The sequence below is a fragment of the Anthonomus grandis genome, chromosome 22, assembly GCF_022605725.1.
Source record: "Anthonomus grandis grandis chromosome 22, icAntGran1.3, whole genome shotgun sequence".
In the NCBI taxonomy this organism is placed as follows: Eukaryota; Metazoa; Arthropoda; class Insecta; order Coleoptera; family Curculionidae; genus Anthonomus; species Anthonomus grandis.
Genome location: NC_065567.1, coordinates 34,368,730 through 34,396,582, shown reverse-complemented (window position 1 = coordinate 34,396,582; position 27,853 = coordinate 34,368,730). Strand labels below are relative to the sequence as shown.

At 32.3% G+C, this 27,853-nt stretch overlaps 1 protein-coding gene and 1 pseudogene across 8 annotated transcripts in view; both read right to left on the bottom strand.

Moving 5' to 3' along the window:
• Window positions 1-27,853, bottom strand: part of LOC126748432 (CUGBP Elav-like family member 2) — an 870,157-nt gene that overhangs the window by 593,277 nt on the left and 249,027 nt on the right. Inside the window, exon 1 of one of the 8 annotated variants that reach the window (XM_050457686.1) lies at window positions 23,347-23,537. The exons of the other annotated variants lie outside the window; for them this stretch is intronic. Coding sequence (XP_050313643.1) covers window positions 23,347-23,432 — 86 coding nt within the window. The 5' untranslated portion in view covers window positions 23,433-23,537. Of the gene's footprint in view, window positions 1-23,346; window positions 23,538-27,853 lie in introns of those variants that run through there. 8 annotated transcript variants of the gene reach the window in all.
• On the bottom strand, window positions 24,591-25,544 carry LOC126748434 (uncharacterized; annotated as a pseudogene).

The following is a 27,853-nucleotide window of genomic DNA, read 5'->3' as shown; positions in this document are numbered from 1 at the left end:
ACTTGAACCCAAATGAGGGGGCCTGAAAAGCGTGCACTTGTCGGATACAAAACCCTATTTTAGCTTAATTTAGTCGTTTGCGTTTATATTAATATTTTTATTCTTTTATTCTCTTCTGTCTTAATCTGATTTCATTGTAATAAAATCCGTGTGTTATTTAGAAATCGTCTTAATTATTTTTAAGTTTTACACTTAAAAACTCACTATTTCATAAATTGATTTAAGGCCAGCAGTATTTATCTTAATTGTGGTCAATATATCGTCGGATTAAGATGCAAATGGCCTAACTCCAGTTTTAGCTAAAATTAACATTTTAGGTTGGTTAGGTTCATAAAAATTATACGCCTAACAGCCGAAATGTCAAAAATGCCGCGACAAAATACCAGTCGAAACTCGCCTATCTCCGGCTTAATTTTCAACAATACGCAATTGGCCTAACTCGCAGTGTATAATGGTAATAACAGGTGAAACGTTGTTGTTCTTAATTTTATGTGCATAAAACAATATCTCAGGTAAGTATTGATAATTTTTTAATGCTTTAATTACCTTTGACGTTCAAATTATCTAGAGAATATACTTAGTATTAAATTTTGTGCATTCTTGGGTAAATCTGATGTTAAAATATCGTGTTGAAGTTAGGCAATTTTCATCTTATACTTACTTAGTTTGGATAGGAGATAGGCCATTATTTATAGTTTCGATGATAAACACAAAAGTACCTATTAATATTTTTTCCCCTATAATACCTATAAAAAATCTAATATAAAATTTGACTTAACTTTAAAAAACTAACATTATGAATTTTTGCTTAGCTACATAAAAGTATACTTTATAATTAACGCTGTATATTTCAAAATGATTTCGCAATCCCGTGCGATGAAAATGCTTTTATTGGCTAAGCAAAACACCCAGGAAAAGCCCAACAGACAAAGCGATTCCGAAAGCGATGTAACAAGAGATTTCTTAACATTTTGTGATACTTTCGATCAAAATAAGGATTTATCTACACTCTTAACTGATAGTACTAATCTAGCAAGCTCCCCATCATCCAATAACCACTTATTAGCTGACGACAATTTAATTAATGATGATGATTTACTCACCCTGGCTGAAGAAGAAGTTGCTAACCTGAATTTTACCTCCTCAAATTTTCCTGAAGATGAAATCAACATTGAACCAGAAGATCGTCAGAATTTCGTTCCAGAATCAATTCATGGTGAAGAAGTCCCAACCTCCATTTTGGAAGAAGAAGTTATTGAAGTTTCTTCTAGTCGTTTAGATAAATCTTATGAACCCAGTGAAAATGAAGTACTAGAAGAGCTACAAAATAACACTCCAATCGAAACCCCTTCATGGACACGCAGAAAGAGACGTCATGTAGATCAAAAGGAATGGAAGAAAAATAAAAATAAGACTTTGAGACAAGAAGGAAAGGAATATTTTGGAAAACAAAAGCAAGAAGAAAAATGGAATTATGATATTAAAAAAAAGGCAAAAGCTATAGAACCGAGATGCAAATGCAGTAATGGTAAGTCACAAAAACCAGTAATGAAGTACAATGAGATAACAGAATATCAAAGAACAGAAATTTTTACAAGATTTTGGAATTTTTTGTGGAACGAAAAACAATTGTTTCTAAGGACGCTGGTTGAAAAGAAAAGTACTTCAAGAGCTAGGGACCGAAAAAAAGAGAACGAGTCAAGAAGGGAATTTTCCTATATATGTTTTCTACATACAACAATTTTTTTTTTGCAATACTCTTTCAATTGCACCAAGAACTGTTGCACATTGGTTGATTGAAAAAAAAAAATCACACCACACTGCAAATGATTTGGTGGATGATGACCTTAATGATACGCGTGATAATAATTCCTCCCAAATAGTGAATCGAAAAGCGAAAATCGACACACAAAAAGAAAATTTGTGCAATTTCTTTAAAGTTCTTCCAAAACTAGAGTCACATTATTGTTGAAAGAGCACAAAGAAATTATACCTTTAAAGATCTTGGCTAACAAAAATGGAATTATATCGGTTTTATAAGAATGACTGGTGTAGAAAAAAAGATTCACAACCGCTATCTGTTGCAGCATTTAATAACAGTTTCGTCTTATCGTTCCTAAAAAGGATGAATGTGATACGTGTGTGGGTTACCAGACTGGTAATATGGACGAAGCTACCTATCAAGAACATCAGAAGAAAAAGGAGGAGGCACGAAAGGAAAAAGAGGTTGACAAAACAAAAGAAGATGTAAAAGTTTTTTCAATGGATTTGCAATCAGTTCTACTGAGTCCAAAATCTAATGTCAGCGCTCTATATTATAAAACAAAATTAATAGTCCATAATTTTACAATTATGGACATTAAATCCTTGGATGGATATTGTTTCCTCTGGCATGAGGGTCATGCCGGACAAACTGCCAACACATTTGCTTCCATCATTTACAAGTTTTTAGAGACTAATATTATACCCCAAAAAAACTCCACTAGTAAAGTCATTTTGTACAGTGATGGTTGCACTGGACAAAACAGAAATGCAATTCTGGCCAATGCACTTTTCAACTTTGCACAAAAGCATGGTGTAATCCCATGAGCAAAAATTTTTAGAAAAAGGGCATACGCAAATGGAGTGCGATTCAATGCACTCCACAATCGAGCGGACACTAAAAAATCGAGTCATAAACGTCCCAGCAGACTATGTCAATATTTGTCAAACTGCTCGTAAAAATCCGAAACCCTACGTGGTGGAGTACTTGGATCATACATATTTCTAAAACTTTCAAGATGTTCAATACAGTAGTTTTATCCGTCCTGGTAGATCGTCAGGTGATCCTACTGTAACAAACATTAGAGCACTTCAGTATAATGAACACGGAATTCTCTTTAAAATCAGGCATACAAAAGAATGGACGCCTTTGCCTTATAGAATAACGAAAAAAGATAAAAAAATGTGGAACTTAGAAGAGTTGCCGTTAATGTATCCGACTCCAATACCAATTAAATCTGAAAAATTTCAACACTTAATGGACCTTAAATCTTCAATTCCTAAGGACTTTCATTTTTTTATGATAACTTACCACATTTGTAAAATGCCTCTTTCTTTTTGTCTTTTGCTTGCGTCTTTAAAGTTTTTTTATAATTAAGTTGCAATGAATCAGATTATTGCCTATCTCCTGTGCGAACCCATGCTCATGGAACGCATATTACCTAACTCCCAATATTTCAAGAATAAAGCCTATTTTTGACAAGAGCAATAATTTTTTATGTTCAAGCATTAAACAAAATAAAATATTTTGGAAACTTATCTTGTTTTATAATATTTTCTCATTCTGACAAGTTTTTTGCATCTCCTAAATGATTTAAAATTTTGGAGTTAGGCCATTTGCATCTTAAGCCGACGATATGATCTTATTAAATCTCGTCTCAATAATCAGTAATAAATATCCATTGACCACCTTTAGATATCTTACTGATCTTAACAAATTGGTCTATTTAACTCTCAAGAGGGGATGACAAATACGCAGTTATATGTTCATTTTTGGTCATAAATGTCGTCATTAGTAAACAGATCATCGGGGCTCGCGCATAAATAGCTTTTAAACTAATGCTCTTTGAGTGCGGCCTGTCTTCGTACGTTGAAGAATTTGAAGGTAAGTTCATTTTTTAAATATTTAATTTACCTATTTGTGTATGACGTTTGATATAGCGCCCCAAATAATCATTAGATTTAATGACCATTATTATTTGCTTATAAAGCTTCCGAAAAGCTTGACACCAAGTATATCATATATATATATATATATATTCCATTTTTGCTTTAATATTCCCCCATTTTAGTATATTTATCTATGTATATGCAGTTTATTTTTACTTGTATTTTAATTAATTTTCTTTTTTTTAAAATACTTTCATGTCTTTATTTTTTGAAAATTACTCAATTCTCCCGTTAATTATGATTAACCTGTTTTAATTTTTTCATATTTTCTAGAATAAGGAAGTTTTTGTATGTCCCGATATTAGGGCTTTATGTAGAGACCAAGACTTTCAAAATTTTATGACGCCTATCGAAAAGGAAACCTGGTGCATATTTAAAGAAGTTATTGACAAGTTCTTGGAAAATAACAAGGATCCAGACTATGAGAACATAGTCAGAAAAATGTTGGAACATTTTCGTGTGTTAGGCTGCAACATGAGTGGGAAGGTACACTTTCTATTCGCACATCTAATCCACTTTCCGTGGAATCTTGGGGCAGTTAGCGAGGAACAAGGAGAACGTTTCCACCAAGACATTAAAGAGATGGAAAGGCGTTACCAGGGTAGATGGAGTGTATCGATGATAGCAGACTACTGCTGGATGCTACAACGTGATAATCCGCATAAAATTCACAGTAGAAATTCTATAAAACGCAGTTTTCTAACAAAAAGGCGAAGATTTCATTAAGCATCAAAATTACGTTATAATTTAAGCATAACTGATATTTTTCTTAAATTAATAAATGTATTTGTTTTTATGGCTTATATTACTTATTTTTTGTGATTTGCAAAAACATATTATGTGATGCATAAAAATTGATGACAAAATTGAAATCAGCGTATCAAATTTATATAAAGTCATTTATTAAATTAAAAACATCTCATAAAAAGTTTTATTTTGTAGACCTGTGTAATTATAAAATATTTAATTTCCATATCAATGCTTTTTATTGGATGAGTACCTTTACTCTAATGAACTAGGTTAAAAAAACGGATAAATAGTTCATAAACGGTAATATTGTTAATAATTTAATGCATAATCTAATAATAATATTTTTCAGGTAAATATTTTTTGACGACGTCACTGGTAACGGTTACTTGTGTCGGTGGAATCAACAATGCGATCGAGCGGCGTTGCAATGTTGTTGCCTTTTTCTCTAATATACGTTATCTATATTCATTTAACTTTGAATCATGTTATCATATTTTATGAAAAAAAAAATTTTTCATATTTTATTAAAGAGGAACAGTATTCTTTGGCACCTGTCAAAATAAGTGTTTAAATAACAAATTTTTATGATATTATACAGTGTGTTTCTTTTGTTATTTCTACATTTGACATTATTGCATAAGAGATGTTGCAAACAAACAAACTGCCACGGCAATGGTAATTCTAGCCTTTCAATCTTCTAAGGTTTATACCATACTAAATTTTTTATATTTCAATATATTCTTTATGTAGTATAATAACTTTATATTGAATGTAAATTTTAATATGAATTAGGCACAAATATACGCCATAACGAAGTCTTAAAGGGAAGTAAGAAGAACTTTTAGGAAGTAAAAACATATTACATAAAATTAGGATGCGTTAAGGTGATTTAAAAAAGCGCGGGAGTCCGAAATCTCACAAGGTGAATCAAGAATGTGTTTATGAAACAAAAGCAAAATATACCCAAGAATATTCTCTGCAAATCTTATTGTAAATCTAGACCAATTGATAAAAAAAAATTATTAGCATTTCTTACTGTTTTTCTTTTTATTATTAAATTTTTCCTGCTTTTTTACGTTTGAAGATTTATCTCCCGTTTTTCTGGCCTACATCATATTTCCAATACTCTACACAATTTTAACAAATTCTTACAATAGGGACAATTCAGGTATCATGGTGCGAAGTTTCTCACCAAACACAAAGGTTTTAGTCAAAATAATTAACTAGTACAAATTCTATTAACAATTTGTACTCTTTATCATTAAGTTTTATGTTAGAATTATAGTACTAAAAATTCTACACGGGATACGACCACTGCAGGAATATTCCGATTACGTATATCAGATATCAGTAATAAAGTCAAGCATGTCAAAGCTAAGCAGCTTTTAACGCAATTCAATTTAGGAGCTTTCGTTGTGGTATTCAAGCTGTTCAAATCAGACGAATAGTACTAGACTTTGTCTAGCTAAGGAAAGGTACAGCACGTGTTGTTCGGCTCGGTTGCGCAGTAAATTTGTTTACGCCTCTGCCAAAGCAACGGTATCGATCGCCCCGATTTGCATATAAACAGTGCCGCTGCGTTAATTCTTATATTTGTGTTCTGTGCCTTTAAATTAAATTAAAAAAAGGCGCGCTACTGTCGCTAATCGCGCGTTATTAGGGAACAAAACTTGGCGCAGCTTTGAAACAGATGGTGTAGCTTTCCTTAGCTAGACAAACTCTACATTGGATGTATCTCCGATGGGTAAGATCTTTTCTCCAGTATTTCTGTCTAATAAAAGATTAGTTCCAGGATCTTCCAAGGAGTTCCTAATCCTCGTAATTTTCTTTTCTTGATGCTGTTAAAGGCTTTACAAAAAGTCAAATATATTGGAAATTCATATAACCACCTTTATTGAGCACTTTTTTAAAGATTAATAAAAAGGATACTGTTAAAGGCTTTACAAAAATCTAAATATACTAAGAATGAATGAAACGATTTAAATAGCTTTAGTTTCGTATAAATGCTAATGATTTTCTTGATTAAAAAGGTCCTTACAAGTTTCCTTGTAGATGAGATCATTTTGGAGCTATTGAGCACTTTTTCAATAAATTTAAAAAGAATTTGATACTGTCAAAGGCTTTACAAAAATCTAAATATATTAAAAATGAATGTAACGATTTTGTTGTTTTTGGTTTCATATGAAAGCCGGTGACCTTTTTTATCCAAAAGGTTCTTACAAGTTTCCTTGATGCAACCATTTTAGGTAGGAGGTATTGAGCACATTTTCAATAAATTGAAAAAATTTTAATACTGTCAATAATAATCGAATTTTAATCCTATTATTTCAATTGCATCCTTTTCTTTTAGTTTAACTAGTACTGGTCCACGACCTGGACATAGTAAACCTTGACCTGTGGAGAAGGCTAATCTGCTCTATCCTATTATAATAAATAGAATAATTTGTTTAGGCAATTAATTTTTTTTTCATTAGGTTCAAATCCCGAAATTAATCAATTAGGTGTTTTTTTTTTTAATCGAAAGGTAGTTAATTAAACTTGTCTAGTTTAGGAATTATTGTATATTTAAAAAATTATTTTATTATTATTTCAGACTCAGTTCTAAATACGGTTCTGTCACAGTAACGTGAGCAAGGAAAACAACGATATTAACGATGATAATTTCTGTAAAGCGGACAGGCAGGACCTTAATTAGGTTATTTTGAAAAAACAATTTTTTAGCAAAAACGAATTTCTCGAAACCTTTACTTTTAATAACTTTATAGTTATTTTCTTGCCACAGGTAAATAATTATTATTTATTTAATAATAAAATTAGAAGTATAGGAATAGGATAATTTTTAATTAGACTTTCTTTATCTATAAGACTTAGTAAACTCTATAGTAGTAGAATTATAAAAATGTATAGAATTTTGCAAAAAATCCAAAATTTAAATATTATAAAAAATTACTAATTTTATTAAAATTATTTAATTACACAAAATTTAAGATAAGTTTCACTTATCTAGTCTCATAACTAAATTTAATTCAGTCACTCGTCTTATCCAAATTTTAGGAAAAATGTGGTAAATATGGCAATATTCTCTTTAGGTTGATATGCTCCTTCTACCTTAATAATATTCACCAAACTTGCCTTATCCCATTAAAATTCAACGGCAAAATATTGCTGTTATCGCAAAACTTGCCTTATCCACTTGATGTGTCGTTTCAAAACGCGCGTTACCCGCGCGACCAATCAGAAGTCGGAAACATGAAACACGTGCCTGCTTGTATCACCCGTTTTATATTTTTGTAGATTATTTGGATTAGTATAGGTTATAACAGAGTTATTGTGGGATATTCTTACCAAATTCTTTATTTTTAACTAACTTTTAAGGTATTTTTATTGGAATTATAATTTATAAAACTAACTAGTTATTTTTAATATGGGGCAAAAAATTATCCCCGCAGAACGGGGTAAATGCAGAAGAAATATCAGTGACAGATCTCAGTGGAAAAGAGAAATACTAAAACGCGAAAGGTATTTTATGTTTTTTTTTTTTGCAAGATTGACAGGGTATTAAAGATAATTGTTTTGCTACTTTAGGCGTTCCGCCAAAGGTTGGCCAGTCTATCCTACCTGCGGTCACAATGGAAAAACATACAAATGTATAAGATTAATCAGCCGAGATGTTTATGACTTTCATCAAAACTTTTATCAGGGGAAAACCAAGAAAGAGCAAGATGCGTACATATTAAAATTTTGTAAATGTTCACAACCGAAGCGCGATAGACATATAAAAGTAGGTAGCAGCCGAAAAGGTGTAAGTGTTAAGTATTTTGTGAAAAAGTCCGGTTGCCAAAAATTTGAAATACAAGTTTGCCAAAAAATGTTTTTAAACATTCTTAATATCTCTAAGGATCGCGTCCAAAGAATTGCCAGGCGATATCTTGAAACTAGGCTTTTGCCCAGAGAAAATCGTGATGGCGATCGCGTAAGCAAAAAATACGAAGAAAAGCGAGTGGCCGTGAGAACATTTCTGGAGAGTTTGAAAGGAGTGGAAAGCCATTATTGTCGTTCGAAATCAAGTAGTCGGCAATATTTGAGTAGTAATTTAAATGTTTCCAAGCTTTGGAGGCTCTACAATCAAAAAGCGACTTTTAAAGTAAAAAAAACTTTTTTCCATCACATTTTTTCAAGAGAATACAACATTGGATTTGGAAGTCCTGTAATCGATGCATGTTCCAAATGCATTGAGCTTTCTGAAAAAATAAAATTAGAAAAAGACGTCGATAAAAAAAAACCAATTGATGATAGAAAAAAGGGTATACACAAGCTAAGAGCCAATGCATTTTTTGCCAAACTTAAAGAGGTTGACTGCCATATGATAACATATTCGTTTGATTGTCAAAAAAATTTGATTAATCCCAAGGTCCCCGACCAGATTGCTTATTATAGCAGGCAGTTATACACATATAACTTTACTGTTATTCAAGGTTCCTCCAAAGCAAAAATGACCATGGAAAACGTTCATATCTACACTTGGATGGAACATCAACATAAAAAGGGTTCAAATGAAATCTCTTCGGCAGTCTATGATGTTCTTTCAAAAGCTGATTTGTCCTCTTATTCGGTCATAAGGCTATGTGCTGACGGATGCGGTGGACAAAATCGCAATTCGACAAACAATGATAGGTATGTTATCTCATTTTCTTATAAATATCGCACCGTCCAATATTAAATAATAATAAGAATTTAAAAAAATGTCGACGATTATCGATCCTAAAATATATTTGGATTTATTTAAAAAACACGGTACTGTGTTTTTTGAAAAATGTTAGCTCTTGGCATTTTAAGTTCTCCTTTGCTAAAAGGTTTATATTGACTAAAAACTCTGATGAAAATACTATTATGGTTAGAGGCGAACAATTTTATAACTCGGATACTGGGGTACCTAAGTCGATTTTAAAAAAAGAAAAAAAATGGGATCATTTTGCTCCAGACTTACTCCAGACCTGTTCCAATGAGAGCTCCAGTAAATTCTGCCAAGTTAAAGGATATTGATAATTTACTAGAAAAACATTTTGGAAATGAATGGAATAGCAAAGAGGATTTAAAGTTTTATAAAGATGTTTTAGATGGAATATCGCAGTCATTGATAGGACCTAATTCTGAAGTTCCAGAAGATCAATTTTGCGAACCACGAGAAGCAGAAGATGAAGGCGAATTAAGAATTTAACTTTTAAGACTTTTGTACTTTTAAAAATATAGATGTCCCTTCTCAAACTCGGCGTTATTTTATTTTTTTTGCAGCATAACCTGTCAAATCCAAAATGACTAATCAAAACTTGTCTTATCCATTTTTCTTTATTTATTTTAGCCGATTAAGGATATTCTACATTTAAATAAATTGATGTGAGTGTTTTCTAAAAACTCATTTTGTATTATTATTTATTTTTTGTCATTATATCCAAAAAAATAACTTTAGTAGAGGTTTTTCTGAATTTGCGTAGAACGACTTAACATGGATAAGACGAGTTTTGCTATGAGACGCCTCAATTATATTTTAGATAATTTAATTCTGAAGTTAAAGCTGACTTGCAAAAGTCCACTTTTCCAATACAAGTTAAAATAACTCAAATGGCTAAAGTATTTATTAAACTAAAAATTATGAGAATTTTTTTTTGGAAATTATTCGTAGTATTAAACATAATTTAAAACTTTAGTGCTTTAAAAATACATAAAACTATAAAAAGGCTCGACTGTAAAACTATAAACGACAACGTGTACTCTTTTGGAAAGAACGTAAATTTCTTGTTCAAAACCTGTTTAAATTCTCATTGACTCCATGTTTTAATTTTTAAGCCAAAACTGTTATAACATAAATAGCGAATGTTCAATTTTGAAATAAAAGTTAATATATCTCAAGAATACCGAAACTCAGGTAGTTCATTAGATTTAGTTAAATAAAAAATTAAAATGTGAAAGATTTTTTTTGTGTATACGATGTGGAACACCCTGTACAATTTGAAAGTTATAATAATTTTATAATATGTAAAACTAAAAAAAGCCTCTTTTTGTTTTTTAAATTTATCCTGCAATAACGGAAATAAAACCTTTTGTAGTTCTAACTACGGTCCACGTAATTTTCGTCAGCAAGGATATTAACTTCGTTTGGTGTATTTTTGGAAAAAAACCTGAATTTTCAGTTTATATTTTATTAAAATTCTTAATAAAACACCCTTTAATAAGGCAAATTCGAAGTTTAGTAATTAATTATGATAGCAGATAAGCCTAAAAAAAAAGTTCATTCACATTTGGGACACATTTTTTCAGTGCAATGTTAAAAAAATATATCCAATGTCAAAAAGCTTAAATTTACGTGTATAAAGTATATTCCCTTGAAAATAATGACTTAAGCATCAAAATCACTCTCAAAACACAATATCTCATTTCGTCGCAAAGGCAAGCAACCTAAAATCTAATTAATATAATCGTTAAAAATGTTCACTTGACGAACACCTGAGTCGTAATACCACGATGGGGTTTTAATAGCAAATTAAAAAAAAATAATCAAAAGCACTCTTATTGTGCAAGATAAGCACTCGGAGTTTCGCGATCCGGTCGCTGCACCTTCAACATTATTTTTTTATCCAGAAACTTCGTACCTGCTTGCGATTCTGTAAAATTTGCTTTGCATTGGAGTTTAATTAATCCACGTTCTTTTTCGTTGCAGTACGCCTTTCACATGCTTTATCCTAAGCCAGCGAGGAAATATTGCTGCAAGAGTGAATTCTATTTAAATATCAATTTTCGGATTTGTATTTTCCAAATTGCCGGCCTTATCGTTGCAGTTGTTACACCGAGGGTGTTAAAAAGAATATTTTAAGCAAGTTCGGCGTCAATTGAACAGATGTTAATGTTATTAAAACGTTAATATTCCTCCGACTTTGAAAGCCTATTGATATATTGACTTAAAAGTGTTATATTTCAGCGACTAGTTAGCACTGAAATCAACCGTAGTAAAAAGCATTATATAGGGTGTCTCAATAAGAGCGCACGTTTCAATTGGTAAATAAAAGTCATAATTTATTTTAAACTGAGTGTTATTTATATTTTAATGTAAAGCTAATGCACTGCAATTAAACGTGCAAAATAATATCTGGCAAATGGCCGCCTCAACTTTCGTGACAGACTCTTATTCATTTTGAGAAATTTTCAATTACATTTTCAAATAATTGCGGCCCAATTTCGCTAATAATATGTCTAATTTCGTTTTTTAACTGTGGAATTGTTGTTGGGTTATTAGCGTATACGAGGGATTTTAAAAAACCCCAAAATAAAAAGGCACAAGGCGTTAAATCGCATGATCTTGTGGGCCAGTTCTGGTCTCCATTACGTGAAATGACACGACCGGGAAACTTTCTTTGCAACAATGGAATTGCTTCACGTGTAGTGTGACATGTCGCACCATCCTGTTGGTACCACATACCGCCTGTATCCATACCATCCAATTGAGGCCATAAAAACTCGGTGAGCATATTACGATAGCGTTCGCTGTTCACGGTAACTGCATTTTCAGCCTCGTCCTCTAAGAAGTACGGTCCAATAACTCCACCTGTCCAAAGTTCGCACCAAACAGTGACTCTTAATGGATGCATTTTCTTCTCATTAATGACTCTAGGATTTTCTTCGCCCCAAATTCGGCAATTTTGTTTATTAACAAAGCCATTAAGGTGAAAGTGTGCCTCATCGGTAAACAAATTTTTTTTCGAAAAATCGACATCCATTTGTTGTTTTTGCAATACCCAAGAAGAAAATGTACGGCGCGTCGCATGGTCCACTGGCTTTAATTCTTGGGTCAATTGAATCTTATAGGCATGTAAATGAAGATCTTTTGTTAGAATTTGGTGGGTAGTGCTCTTCGAAATGTGCAACTGCTGTGCACGATGACGGATAGATGTTCCCGGATACTCGCCGACACTTTTACGCACTGCGGCAATATTTTCAACAGAACGGCTAGTACGGTGACGCACTGGTGTTTTTACATCCACGACAGAACCATTTTGTTCAAATTTATCAATTAGTCTTTGGACGGTCGTGTGATTTTGGTGCATCGTGTCGACCAAAAATGCCACGCAATTTACGAACTGTTTCAGCAAAACATTCTCCATATTTGTAGTGTGTTTTAACAATATTAATTCGTTGTTCGACCGTATATCGTTCCATGGCTACTAATCGCAAACTGTTTACATTATTCTTTTCAAAAACGTGCGTTCCTATTGGGACACCCTTTATTAATATGGTTGGAACACTCGAAATATTTTTTTAAATTTAAGTACGGTCCTGCCACGTCACTACTCGTCAGCCAGTAGAATTGTTAAGTGCACTTGCCGAGGTGTATAAGGCGCACCCAACTGTATTATTTTGAAGCCGTTAGACATTCCACTATAGGATTCAGCACTCATCTTTATTCTGATTGGTTGATTTGAATAAATCTTGATGTCGCCAAATTATCAATTATTCAAAATACGGAATCGTATTAAAACTAAGCATCAAAGTAAAGCAAAAAAAATAGCTCACAAATACTACTTAAGTCTGCAATTGTGAATCCAGTTGGTTTTTCGTAAGACATCTGTACAAACTCCGCATCAATTTAAACAATAATTGCTTGATGATCACTATGAGAATCAAGCATGCTTCCTAGGTTGAATAGAACGTAGTCTGAAATGACTAATAATAATGATGTCTCTAAGCAATTCTCACTATGCATTCTGATAGTATGCACACATATATTTCGAAATACTTTATAAACCCAAGATAAATTTTAAAAATGACTGCTTAATAATCAATGATTAGTCTATTAGTAAATTGTGAGTACTATTATAAGTTCTAAGGATAAGATCAAAATGATAAAGAAAATGTTCAGATGCATGACAGGGCATGGATGGTATATCCTGGGACCTAGCGTCCATTTAAATGGTCATGCCAGTTTTATGTTTCCAGTTTCCTTAATTTATTATTTAGGCAGCTTAGACCTCGGATCCACTACGTTGGACACTTCGGTGCTGCCGCCCAGTCCGATTCGGTCGACTTTAATTGTGCACATGTGCTGGGAATCAGTTGTTTGTTTTCTGTTGTGAAGGCGGCTGCACGTGGTTCTCGTTATGATGGTATGTAGCCTATTTTTTAACGTTTTGTAATGATTTTTGTGAAATTTTTTAGTTGCAAACATTTAATAGACAAATTTAAATAACATTACAATAATAAAAAAATTAAATAAGTTTTGTATTACCCTTACTCACATCCATTTAAATGGACATTGGGTCTATCTCATGTACATTTTAAAATAACTCGAGAGTGCTTCGGCCAGGGGAAGAGGACGAAAAATTGGAGCAAATACTAAAAATCATTGGAAATGATGACTCTGACATTGAAATGTCTGATGATGAAGAAGAAATTCAAACTATGGATAATTTAATGGGGAGAGAAGAAGAAATAATTAATGAAGAACTAGTAAGCAGCAGTGTGGGGGAAGAAGAAGAAGATAGAATTCCTCTTAGTGTCTTGACAGAAAACTTAAAAATGGTCAAGCAATTCGTGGATCCTTTAAAGCGAGTGTCCTTTTAAGTCTTGGAGAAGAGATATTACTTTTGCACCTCGAAATTTTGAAGGCCCCTCTAGTGAATGCAGCGTAGAGCTCCGGTATGATTGGACTGCAAAATCGTATTTAGCCATGTACTTTAAAGATGAGTTATTCCAAAAAGTGTGTGATTGCACAAATGCAAGGTACGTTGAACTTAAAGGAGTATCTCTTAATGAGATTAAACATTTTTTGGAATAGTTTGTTTGATGTCCTGTCTAAAATATCCCAAAATCAGAATGTACTGGGCAAAAACCACTAAAGTTTCAGCTATTGCAGATACAATGACTCGAGATAAATTTTTTGCTATAAGAAGTAACCTTAAAATCGTCATTGATGGCAGCATCGCTGAAGAGGTACGCAGGTCTGACAAATTTTGGAAAGTACGTCCTATTATAAAAGCAGTATGGCAGGGGTGTTTGCAGCTACCTAGAGAGAAAGTGGTTGCTGTAGATGAACAGATGATCCTATTTACAGGGACTTGTAAAATGAAGCAGTTCGTTAGAGTAAAGCCAAATTCAGAGGGCTTGAAAAATTTTGTTGTTGCTGCCCCTGATGGTTTTGTCGTAGACTTTGAATTATATCAAGGAAAAGATACTTTTCCAGATGATTCTGTAAAATGACGCGACTTGGTGTTGGACCTTCTGCTGTTGTTCGCCTTGGAAGGACATTATTTCCTGGAAGTCATGTGTACTGCGACAGATATTTCACGACAATACCACTTCTCGAATATCTTCGTCAACAAGAGAAATATTGTACTGGAACCATTATAAAATCTCGTGTACCAGCGGCAGCAAATTTAACTTTGGAAAAAATGATGGCCAAGATAGGTAGTGGCAGCTCGGAATAAATTGTAAGGCAAGATGGCGAAATAGTAGTTGTACAATGGTATGATCTGAAATCTGTACTTTTCGCATCTACTGCTCTAGGAATTCAACCTAGCGATGATTGTAAAAGGTGGTCTAAGACAGACTCTAAATACATTCAGGTTAAAAGACCTTATGTTGTTGCTAAATACAACGATTGTATGGGAGGAATAGACTTGATAAACCGAATGATTAGCTATTATAGAATTCGAGCCATATCAAAAAATGGACGGTAAGGGTCATTTTCCATTTCTTTGATCTAGCGATGGCTAACTCATGGATTTTTTATCGAAGAGATAAAAAAATATTTAAAATCCCTCCATGCAAAATTCAACAATTTTTACATTTTAAAATTGAAATTGCCACTCAACTTTTGACAAATACACCCAACCCACAAAGTGAATCCCAAGAAAACATCCGAGGTGTAGGTACTAGAAGAAATCCTAAGGGAAATATCTTTGTCGATTCACCGTCATCGTCATTAGGCACCGAAAGAAAACGAAAACAACACTTTCCAGAAATTGCCACAGACTTAAAAAATTCGGTTAGATGTAAAAATGACTCTTGTGCCAAAAAAACCAAGTTTTTTTGTAATACATGCAACAAATTTTTGTGCATTACTAGCAACAGAAACTGTCTCAAGGAGTTCCATAGCAAATAAATTTAAGTTTACATTTATTTTCTGCGTTTTCATAGGTTTAGATTGAAATTTTATTGAAAAAAAAATATATATTAGGAATTTTTGTTTAGGTTAAGACCCAATGTCCATTTTAATGGACGTCAAAGTAAGAAAAAAAATAAAAAAAGTTATTAGTAAACAATGTTTATTTAAGTATTTTTTATTATATTTAAAAGCCTCACAACCCTAACTTAACAAAAACATGTCCGGGTCCCAGGAGGATATTTTCAAAGGACTTTAAATTATCTGCATCTCATTGGCAACCAATGGCTAAAGACCAATAGCAATTGAAACTATGATAATTAATATATCGAGGGGACCACTTTCAAATTCTCCTGCATATAAAACAGAAATCACACAAAATGAAGCAGGGTACACAAAAACTAATAGTTTTGCTGAGTATAATTATTTAACATTTTGTTAACTGCTGATTTAAGAGCTGTAAGAATTCACAGTATTTCCTTAAAAAAATGCAATTTATTTATGATATGATACAATTTTTCCAAAATTGCTTGCATACAGCCTTAATAATGGGGCAAATTGAAAACTGTCTATGATTTCAGTTCATGAGGACTGAAATGCTTGTTCAATTCTTTAATATATCTTTGAAATCGATCAGTGGTTAGTTCTTTTAATAAAAACATCATCATTGATATCTTTTTTGCAACTTCATTTGAAGCTAATGATAATAAAAGAAATAAAAATAGTTGTTAAAGATTTAGCCGATGATTAAAGATACCTTAATAATTCAGTAATAATAACTAATGATAATAATTTCTAAATAGTAAGTGTCTATGCCAAATTAAATTCAATTTTCTAATATTCAAGCAGTACTACTAAGGTATTTGCTGAGTATAGAAAATATCCAATAACTTTAATGAGCTTGCGATATAATGGGATTCCAGTATTGTCTTTGTTTTGTGTCTTTGTTTTTGTTGAGCAGAATAATTTTATGCAATGTTGCTAAGTAACAAATAGATCTCTTCTGCTCTCTCGTTCTCATAATTTATTTTGAAACAGCAACAATTGTTTTTTTAATTATATGCGAGCTTTTATAGATAGACTGATCCAGCACAAATTGCGCTCACAGGCATCACTTGTTACCTTTAGATGAGGTAAATTATGAACTATTCAAGGTGCCAAATCGTATAGCGGAATGCTAGGGCGTTGCTGCAATCCAGAGTGGAATGACATATAATATACATTTATAATGGGTGCTGAAATCAATGAATAAAAAATCAAAACTTTTTTGTTTTGAATTTCAAACATTTTTGTCGGAAATTGAATTAAAAGTGGAAAAGTTTTGCATCAAGTTACTAAAACAACTCATATAAACGTTTAAAATCTTATATTTAATATTTATTATTTCTAAAGCAGTCAAAATTTAAAAAAAATAATATAACAAACAAACAAAACAAAATGAAAACTTAAAAAAAAGCCGTTTTGTGCATCACGATTCAGCTTATTACGTCTCTACGTTTCCTCGGCTTTGAGTACCACCTAAGCATTCCGCCATACAATTCGGCACCGTACCAAGGTTATTATTTAACCCATATTATCCTAGCGTTACGCTTTTAACCACGTGTTCTAAGTGGCGCTGTTTGGTTACTTTTGCTACTCTTTCATAGATGGTGCTAGTTATCAGTAGGAATATTATATTTCTTTGTGTATTTCACTTACGTCGGTCATATTGATTTGTTTTGTCGCTTTGTGTGCATGTTTCCGTAACCGTGTTTTTAAAAATCGCCGAAAAATGGACGTTCGACTAGTGTAAGTATTATAATTATTCGTGTTACTTGATAATATTAGCACAATGATGTTTTTTATCTAAAATAATGTTGATTAGTATGGAATAATAGAGTATAAATTCGATATTTTTATAAATTTGGATTGGACAGGTGTTTATTTGTCATCGTTACATATATGTAACGCTAGGATAATACACTACTGAGAAAATAAATATTTACTTTTTTTTTCAAGTGATATGTTTGCTTATTATATCATGGTCTTATTAAATAATTTTAATATAAATTTTGTTTTAGTGGTGGATTAACTCTTGAACAAGCCTTACAAATCGCATACGAAGATGATATTGATGCTATTTATACAGAACCTCCTGAAGTAAATGTGCTTACAGATGAAGAGTCGGGTAACGAGGACGAGGAAGGAGATTTAGACCACTTGTCGGGTAGACAGCTACGCGCTGAAGTTGAAGTTCTTCTGAAAAACCATTCAAGCCATCCTTAAAAAGAAGATAACACGGCGACTGTGACAATAGAAGAAGAACAAGTGTTAAGTTGTGATGCGGAAGAAAATGAAAGATTGTCGCGCGAAGACTTTTTCTCTAAAAGAACCTATTCTTGGTTGAAGGGCGATCTTATTGCTAGTGAAAATACGTTTCCACCTTACGATTTTTCAACTTTTGAAAATACGACCCCTACTGAAATATTTTAAATATTTTGGGATGAGACTAATCACGCAAGTATGCAATGTTTAAAAACTGCCCAGATCCTAATATCACTATGGATGAATTGAAATCCTTTATCGGTATAATGATTTTAAGTGGATATGATCCTAATCCGGGAAAACGTTATATCTGGGATTCTCAGCCAGATATGGCAAATCCAGTCGTGAAAAACGGAATGAGACGAAATCGATTTGAACAAATTATGCACTCTTACATTTTGCCGACAAGGCAAGGATAAGCTGGATGAAAAAGATGAGGCATGGAAAATCCGTCCACCTATGGATCAACTACAGTCCAGATTTTTAAAATATTTTGTACCTGAAGAAGATCTAGATTATGATGAATCTATGGTGAAATACTTTGGCAAGCACGGATGCAAGCAGTTTATACGTGGAAAACCCATTCGATTCGGTTTTAAAATGTGGTCCTTGAACACCAAATCGGGACATTTATCAAGGCAAAAATCCTAAGACTACTGAGCGCGATGAAAAATTATATGGTAAGTGCACGGCTCCGCTGCTTCATATGTTACGACAGTTTCCACCAGAAAGAAAAAACTTGCCTTACAAACTATATACTGATAATTTATTTACAAGCATTAATCTCCTGGAACATATGCGAGAAAAAAATGTTTGGTGTACGGGAACCATAAGAGACAACCGGCTACCTAAAGATATACCGTTATCTACAAAAGCGAATTTTCATAAAAACGCTAATCGGGGTGATTCTGAATCGGTTCTTGATCGCAATAGTGGAGTTATGTTTATTCGTTGGTCGGATAACAATGTTGTGACAATGGCGTCCACAAGTTTTGGAATGAAGCCCATTAGTCACGTAAAGCGGTTTTCCTGAAAAGACAAAAAGAGTGTTCAGGTGCCCCGTCCATTGATGGTTGCTAAATACAGCAAATCGATGGGTGGAACAGACTTGATGGATCAGAATGTTTCCAGATACCGCATTGGCATAAGGTCAAAAAAATAATGGTGGTCATTATTCACATGGATGCTTGATGTTTCCATAGAAAATGCGTGGTATCTAAGAAAACTGGAAAAAATTGTGTACAGCTCGATTTTCGCAGAGATATTGCTACGACCTATATTAGGAAATACGGTACCGAATCAAAGGGAGCCGGTCGACCCAAATCTAGTTTCTCAAGTGCAACATCAAACAGAGTGTCTGATCAACTTAGATATGATCGTCTGGATCACTGGCTGGTTTATATCCCTAACAATAAACGAAGACGCTGCGCATGTGAGGGATGCTCTTCAAGTGTAAGAAGACGGGTGCTGAATTCTATGCTAGGCGACTGGCCATATTTGGATTTTCTCTAAGTGTAATTTTTTTTGTGAAAAAGCCTAATTTCACTTTTTTTTTTTAAATTCTTTAATTCAACTTCTAATTTCAATGAGTCATTCCTGGATCTCATATAATAAAAAAAAAGCTCTTATAATTTTTGATTTTTAGGATACAGGGTGTTAATTTAGTTTAAAATTATATTCAGTTTTTAATAAATCAAAATTTTCAAGGACAGTTTGAGATATTGCACGGAATCTTGGCATAGGAAATTATATTGTAGATAAACATTTTTTAGATATTTATTTACATATTGGGTTTAAAATGTAATAAAAGTGTGAAGCTAAAAGCAATAAAAAATTTGGAGTGAAAAGGTGATCAAATGTAATCTTTTAACTTAGTATAATACGAACTGTAAAATTTTAATCTGCATTAAAAAATCAATTAAAATCATATTAAAGGAATCTAACCAGCGAAACATCAAATATCGCACAACGTTTTTTATTTAATTAATTGAATGAGTTTTCTAAATAAACTTGCTAACGATATTGTTTCGATTTATTTGCCATTAAAAAAAAGCTTTATATAAATTATCAAGTACATTAAAATAATGAGAATGTTCCATTATTATTTATTGTTTTGTAAAACTACGAAAGTTAATTAAATCAATACATTTCATAATTACATTTACAATATATTAAAATAATTATTAGTAATGTAGTAGATATTTTTAAAATTTTAAATTTCGCGCCAACTACCGTGTATATAACAGATGACGTGACGTAAAACATATGATGTAAGTGAGGGGGATTGAAGTTCCAGTTCTTTAAATCAAGATGGTAAGAAATAATATAAAGAAAATTGGATCTTGGACCCTGCAGTGGAAGACGATCCGTCAACTAGCACGTGAAGATTATCGTTACAGTTTAACATCAGCCACGAAAGTGTTTGGAGGGTTTTGCACACAAATTTATTTTATCCATTCCACATTCAACTGGTGCAAGCACTGTTGCCAACAGATTTTCCTGCACGATTAGAGTTTTGCCAGTGGTTTCTTCAAAAAACTGCCCAGAATCCAAATTTTACGGCTAACATTCTTTTCACAAATAAGGCCTGTTTTTCACGGGAAGCCATCAGAAACTTCCACTATAACCATCTTTGGGACGATGAAAATCCCCCGATTTTAACAGCAGTTTTCCGTGAATGTTTGGGCCGGAATTATCGGTGATCATCTTATCGGACCGCACTTTCTCCCTCCTAGGCTGAATGGTGATACTTGCAGACAATTTTTAGTAGAAATATTGCCAGATTTATTAGAAGACGTACCACCAGCAACAAGAAATACCATGTGGTTTATGCCGGACGGTGCACCTGCTCATTTTAGTCTTGTCGCTCGAAACTATCTAAAGGATACTTTTGCTCAGCAATGGATAGGTCGGGGGGGACCTCAGCTATGGCCAGCACGATCTCCAGACCTAAATCCTCTGGACTATTTCTTTTGGGGATATCTGAAATCGCTTGTTTATGCGACGCCAGTTGTGGATGAAAACGATTTGAGAAACCGGATTGTAAGCTCTTCTAATGTCATACGCAACACACCAGGAATTTTCGAACGTGTGCGCCAGTCGATGGGAAAAGATTGCGTGCTTGTATTGACAGTCGTGGTTCTCATTTCGAGCATTTGATTTAATAAAATTTTGATGATATTTAAAACTAAAGTAAGTTTTTATTATTTTTCACAAAAATTAAGCGATCGTATTTTTAATTGCTTAAATTTGTACAAATATCTTAAATAGGTAACCATTTGCGAGGCCATTGCATTAAAGTGTGCGTTTTGCAAAAAAATTTATTTAAGGTTTTTTCTTAGTTGTTAAATAATAAACATGCTGGTAATTTGTCAGTTAATTTTAAAGCATTTTATTTTTTTTTATGGAGGTCCGAGACGTGCTGAGATATGATTTTTATTATTTATTTCTAAACGAAACAGAAATTCTATGTTATACGCAAAAAGTTTAAGAGAAGAGAAGTTTAATTTTTAGATGCTTTATTTAAAAGAAATATCATACTTACAAAAAATGTACCGGGCGATATTTTTTTTACAAAAGAATCATCCGACTTAGCCCGTGGGCACGCCCCTGACATTTCTAACAAAATGTAAATATATAATAAATAAGAAAAATAATTTCAACAAATTCGGTAAATGCGTTTATGAGATATTAATAAAAAATCGATTTTAAAAAAAAGTTTATATATAAAATATATATTATATTATATATAATATATAAAATATATATAATAATAAAAAAAATAATTTCAACAAATTCGGTAAATGCGTTTATGAGATATTAATAAAAAATCGATTTAAAAAAAAAGTTTAACACCCTGTATCTCGAAAACTAAGCATTTCCGGACATATGTTTATATGAACTTTTTTACTTAAAATATGACAAGGAATCACCCCTTAAAATTAAAGTCATCACTTATGTTACACCCTGTATTGGCTAACGATGTTGGCTACGTACATAGTTTTAATGTTAATATTGTAATATAGTGTGCATTTAAAAAAAGGGCAGATTAGATTATTTCATTAAAAAAAATATAATTTAAATCTGAGCTTTTCTTAGCAATAATAAATTGGCTAACAATGTTGGCTATAAAGTTTTATTAAACTAAATATTTACCATATTGATATGTACGTGATTAAGAATCAACCTTTTTAATTAAGTATAAAAAAATACAATTTTTTACATTGAGAAAAATATAATTTAAATCTGAAGTTTTCTTAGCAATAATACATTAGCTGACAATGCTGGCCTATGGCCTATGTGGTCTGAATATTTACCATATTGATATATACGTGAATAAAACTCAACTCTTTTAATTAAATATAAAAAAGTAAATTTTTTTATATTTATTTAAAGGTTACGTTTAAATCGAGTTTTTCTCAATAATAATATACTGGCTGACAATGTTGGGTACCTACATCGTATTCATGTTTACTGTAATAAAGTATGCATAAATATGAAATATTCTTTATAACATATTATAAATTTCAAGTCAGTTTAAATAAAAATGCAAATTTTAATCGAGTTTTCTTTCAGAAAAACACAAAATAAATCTTACTGACTCTTGTTTTTACTATCAGAGAAAAAATGATAATTAGGAATAAAAAATATTTAACACCCATTGAATAAGTATTTATAGGGCTTTAAAAAAATATTATTTAAGCGTTATATAAGGTCAAACTGGTTGCAAAGTAATAAATTAAATATGTACAATAAAAATATCTATATTGAAACTAATTTTAAATGAATTTTCAAAATTTAAATCAAAAATATTATCATACGGGGCAATGTTTAGTCTAAGCGTTATTGAGTTAAGCCTAAAAAACTTATTATATTTGTAATTTTTTTTATATTCATGTTTTAAAAATTTTAAATTTTTATCTATAGGTATTCAAGGTTCCTCATGTTAAAAAAAAATATAGCAAAATTCCTTTGGCACTAAAATGGATACCACACATTTTCGATCCAAATTTATTTGAATATGTCTGAAACACCCTGTATTGAATTGATAATTTAAAACTGCTCAAGTTTCCCAGCTAATTATTTGTTCTAAAGTAGATTTTATATATATAAGCAGAAATATTTTATAATGACCCTGCTTTCTATTTTCCATTGTGTTTTATATCAAACAAGCTGCATTTAAAATGTGTACACTTTTTTGCCTGTAATTATTTTAAACTCGGTTGGTCTACGCATAATGAAATTATGTCTGTTTAAGCAGTGTAATTTGGTTTTTACGGTGCAAAATCAGCATTTTTTCGCTTCACAGGCATTAGTTAACAAATAGTTTCCATGTGCGTCATAATTTACAAAAAATATTTTTTTTACCAAGCTAGATTTTATCATAAAAAATTATTGAAAAAAACATTAAAAGAAAAAAAAGGAAATCTTACCTGTCAAGAATCTTTTTTCTCAAGCTATAAAAGATGTCGGTAGTTTCAAGTATGGCATCCATTTCGATAGAAAAATCCTCGCTCATTATTTTCCAAAGAAAATTGAAAATTCGACGGCAAGGAAACGTGAAACGGCACGAAATAACACGCGTGTACACGACACCGGCAGTCAGAACCTAAAGGCGTTCAGAAATTCCAAAGTTCTGGTAGTTTATTGGTACCTAGTGGCCGGTCATGGCATATTTTATGGTTTTTTTTCTTTACAACAAAAATATTTTTCGCACTAACAATGACAATACCATAGCCCAGTAAAATTAGACGAGTAACGTTGCAAATTTTTAAAAGGAAGTTAATTTTTTGATGAAGAGCAAGGATTATTATTTATAAAACCAACTCTAACCCTTTCCTACTTTAATAATTCATCACACCTCTTTGCTGCAACTGTATTTCTCACTGTATTTAAAATTTAATAAATGCTGATAGAACTTATGAAAATATACGTCAAAATTAAAATATCTTATCGAAAAACCTTTCCTTCGTTGCTTCATCGTAAAGGTGTATGTTTTCTGGGGGCCCTTTGGCATAAATGTAATCCCCCCTATATATTAATATATTAAGTCAAATTGGAAACTGTCCATGATTTCATCACGCACTTTTATTCATGCTTGTTGGATTAACCTTCGTCTTCTCACGTTAGAAAAGTTACGTAAAGTCCCAAGTGGGGTACATTTGTACCCCATCATGAAAATGATACTACTGATACATTTACATGTTTTTTAATTATACAAATACATAAAATAAACTTGTAACTAATCAAATTATAAAAAAGATAGTTAATTTTCTTTGCACTTAACACACTTTACTTCTTTTACATGGTGTTCCGCGCATACGAAATTTTGACACTCCTTGCAAAGTTGTCTAGATTTGCGATCTCTATTTCGATCACAGAGATAACAACGTCCATTTTTAAGTCTTTCATTTTGGTTTTCAACTGGAGGAGACGCCAAGTCTGGAACCACATCGCGCATATACTGCCTTAGCGTCTTGCTCAAGCGTCCTAAGTTATTATATCTTCGTACAATATATTCTTTTACCAAAGATTCTTCTCACTGAAGCAAAAAATATCGTCGGTCGTCCATAGATTTTTTGATTTTTGGATACTTGATGTCCCATAAAATAAAAGAGTTTAGTGCCGCAATATCTAATAATTGGCCAAAAATTGCCATTGGCCATCGATTGCAAATTCTGCGAGCAGAGTATTACTTTACCATTTTATCTGTGGTGTCAACAGCACCCTTTGTATCATTATAATGAAGTATAATATGAGGTTTATTCTTATATTTTTCATCTGCAACAGTATCATCATGATGTTCGGTAGACAATAATAAAATAACTGCTTTGTCTTTGCTAGGTGTATAGGACACAATAGTATGTTCTTTCGTGAATGCAAACATACTAGAAAATTCAGGCCTAAATAATTTGGGTTGCAACTCGTTTGGAATGTATGACTTATTTTTTCTGAGGGTTCCACACAGGGTAAATTTTTTTTCAGCAAGCTTATCTGCCAGTGGTAGACTTGTAAAAAAATTATCCGTGGTTACTCCATATCCAGTACCAAGGGGTTTAGCACGATCCAGAACCACTCTCTCACCCTGATTTTGTTCTGGTTTGTTATTTATTTTACCAAGATAAACCTGCAAATTTGCACTGTACTAATTTTTACTATCGGCCATTGCCCAAATTTTAAGGCCATATTTATCGGGCTTACTTTTCATGTAAACTCGAAAAGGACATCTCCCTCTGAAGGAAACAAGTTGCTCATCTATCGTAACATGTGACCCAGGTGAATAGGCCATTATACAATTCTGAACAAACAAATCAAAAACTTCTCTAATTGGCGCCAATTTATCGTTTATCTTACGCTGAGGTCTAGTAGAATAGTCGTCAAATCGAATAAATGCTGTAAGCAACTGAAATCGATTACGTGACATACTTCGCTCCTTGGATCAGCAGGATTCCTAGGTACGCCTTGATTTCCGTAGAATCGGTAAGCTGCCAAGTTCGTTGCAATTTATGTGGATATTTTTCATTTCATTGTCTTATTACCTATAATAAAATAATTGTTAATAAGTAAAGGAAAACTAATAATACTAATAAATATTATCAAATAAAATTTGAAATAAGGTCAATGAAAAAGGAAACTTACCTCTTCAGCTTTTCTATTCGTTTGAACTACTAATATATTCAATATATTGTCTGACATGAACAGTAAAAAAGCTTTAATTTCAGTGGTAAAATTTGAACTATACGGAGTAATACCTTGTTTATTCTTTATTATATCTTTAGCTCCTCTGCGTGTCTGAGGATAGGGAACTTTTGACCACTGGGTACCATCTTTAGATTTATAAAATCGATTTCCACCGTCCATAGACTCTTGCTGTTCTTGCTCCACAGATGTGCCTTGACTGTCACTATCGCTTTCAATAAGATCCGACTCCTCGTCATTTATTTCCGGTTCCTCATCACTCTCCTCATCGTCAGACCAAATTACGTCAAATTCCCCTATTTCATCATCGGAATCTGCATATAATAGCCGTTCTAATTCGGCATCACTAAGGCCTTTCGACATTTTTGATTAAATTTTAAAAAAGCGAAATACCACAAAACTCGCAAAACTAACTGCTAAAACAAAACACTTCAATGGCTTTGAAATAAATAAAACAGTAAATAAGTCTGAGCACATTGCAACGATCACTCTAATCAACTAATGGTCTATTTTTAGAAGCAGCGCGCGCCGGATCGAAGTACAAAGCACCGCCAAGCCAGTAGGCGTGAATTCCCACGTGGGGTATAAATGTACCCCAGGCTATTCAAACAACTTTATTTTTGAAAAACCGAGAAAAAAATGTGGTTTAAAAGGCAGTAAATATTTACAAAGCTTTTATTAACAGAAAATAAAATTCTTCACAAAAAATAAGATTTTTTTGGGCAAATATGCAAGAAAAGAGATGTATGAAGTACATATTTTGTACCCCACCCGGGAAGACGAAGGTTAATATTGTCAGATATGCTCATTGATTGACGGTTGAATCATTGATAACATATTAACGACAATTTTGCAACTACATTTTCACTATATTTGAAGCTGATGTAATTTAGGTCTGGATCATGTTCTAGAAGATCAATCATTGCAAAATCTTTAGTTGATCTGGTATTTTTAACATGGCAATGATTTTGTTACATTCATTCTTTTTGGTTCTCTCAAATTGAACTCAGGTATGCTATATACTCGTAGAAGTCTACAATCAACACTTATTTTTTAAAAAACATATACTTAAGAACTTTTATCTGTACGTACTCAATGGTTTTAATCCAAACCTCATATTAAAGGACGAAATTATACAAGTATATTCTAACTGTCATAATACCAGACTATCGAACAATTTCAGACAACACTCCACATTAAAATCCTTAATAGATCTGACAATAAAGCCCATTGTTTTATATGCCTTATTCACCGTATTGATAATTTGATCCGTAGAAGCCAAAATGTAGTCAACTACACCCAAATCCTGTTTATTTGTAAATTTCTGAAGAGAAGTACCATTATTATTGTAACAATGTTCTACAAAATCACGATTAAGGGTTATATGTATAGTGGAACATTTTTTCTTATTGAAGAAGATTGCATTTGTCTACATCAGTCTACAATATTATCAAAGAAATGTTTTGTATTTTTTTTTGCTTTTAAAATTCTATCTAAAGCTGCTGTAGCCTTAGATAGAATAAGGGTACGAGTAGACGAAATAATTGTATGCCTTACCGTCCACCGTTATCACGGTAAATCTAAATTATTTTCCAATCATTTTGGTACTTGTAGGTGAACGAGATGTAATGTTATGTAGTAAAATGGGGTCTGGCCTTTTGCACTGCGACCATTATTAATCTATTCTGGATAGGATTTCCACAGTTTCCAACATCGCGAATAGTTCCCCTTGGAAAATTATCTCATCCTTGTATAGGCATTTTATTAGTATTTAATAAACCTAGTTATTGTACACATATTTCGAAATAGTTTTGCTCTTCACAAAGGCACCATAAATTACAAGCAACTTCAACAACAACTAGTGGTCAATTATTCCAAGCATTTTAAGTAATTTTTTATGCCGTCCAAGAATGTTTTTGAACCCATTTTTCGTGTATTCCCATCTTTCCTAGGTATTTAAAATCAATTTTAATTTTATTCCAGGCACTTTTAAGTAATTTTTTTATTACATACCTTGTGATGTAATTTTTGCCCAGACTAAGATAACGTAATTCGTCGAGGTTCTCTTATAGTCTCTATCGCACTTCATTACGCGGCGCGCATCACCTCTTTCTTTCTAGGCGGCGCATTAGTCCGTTCAAAAAAGTTCAAAAACGTTTGGTCGAAAACAATGATCAATAATGAGTACATCAGTAAATTGTGTATGCTATTGTATGCTCTAAGAGTAAGATATCCTAAAGA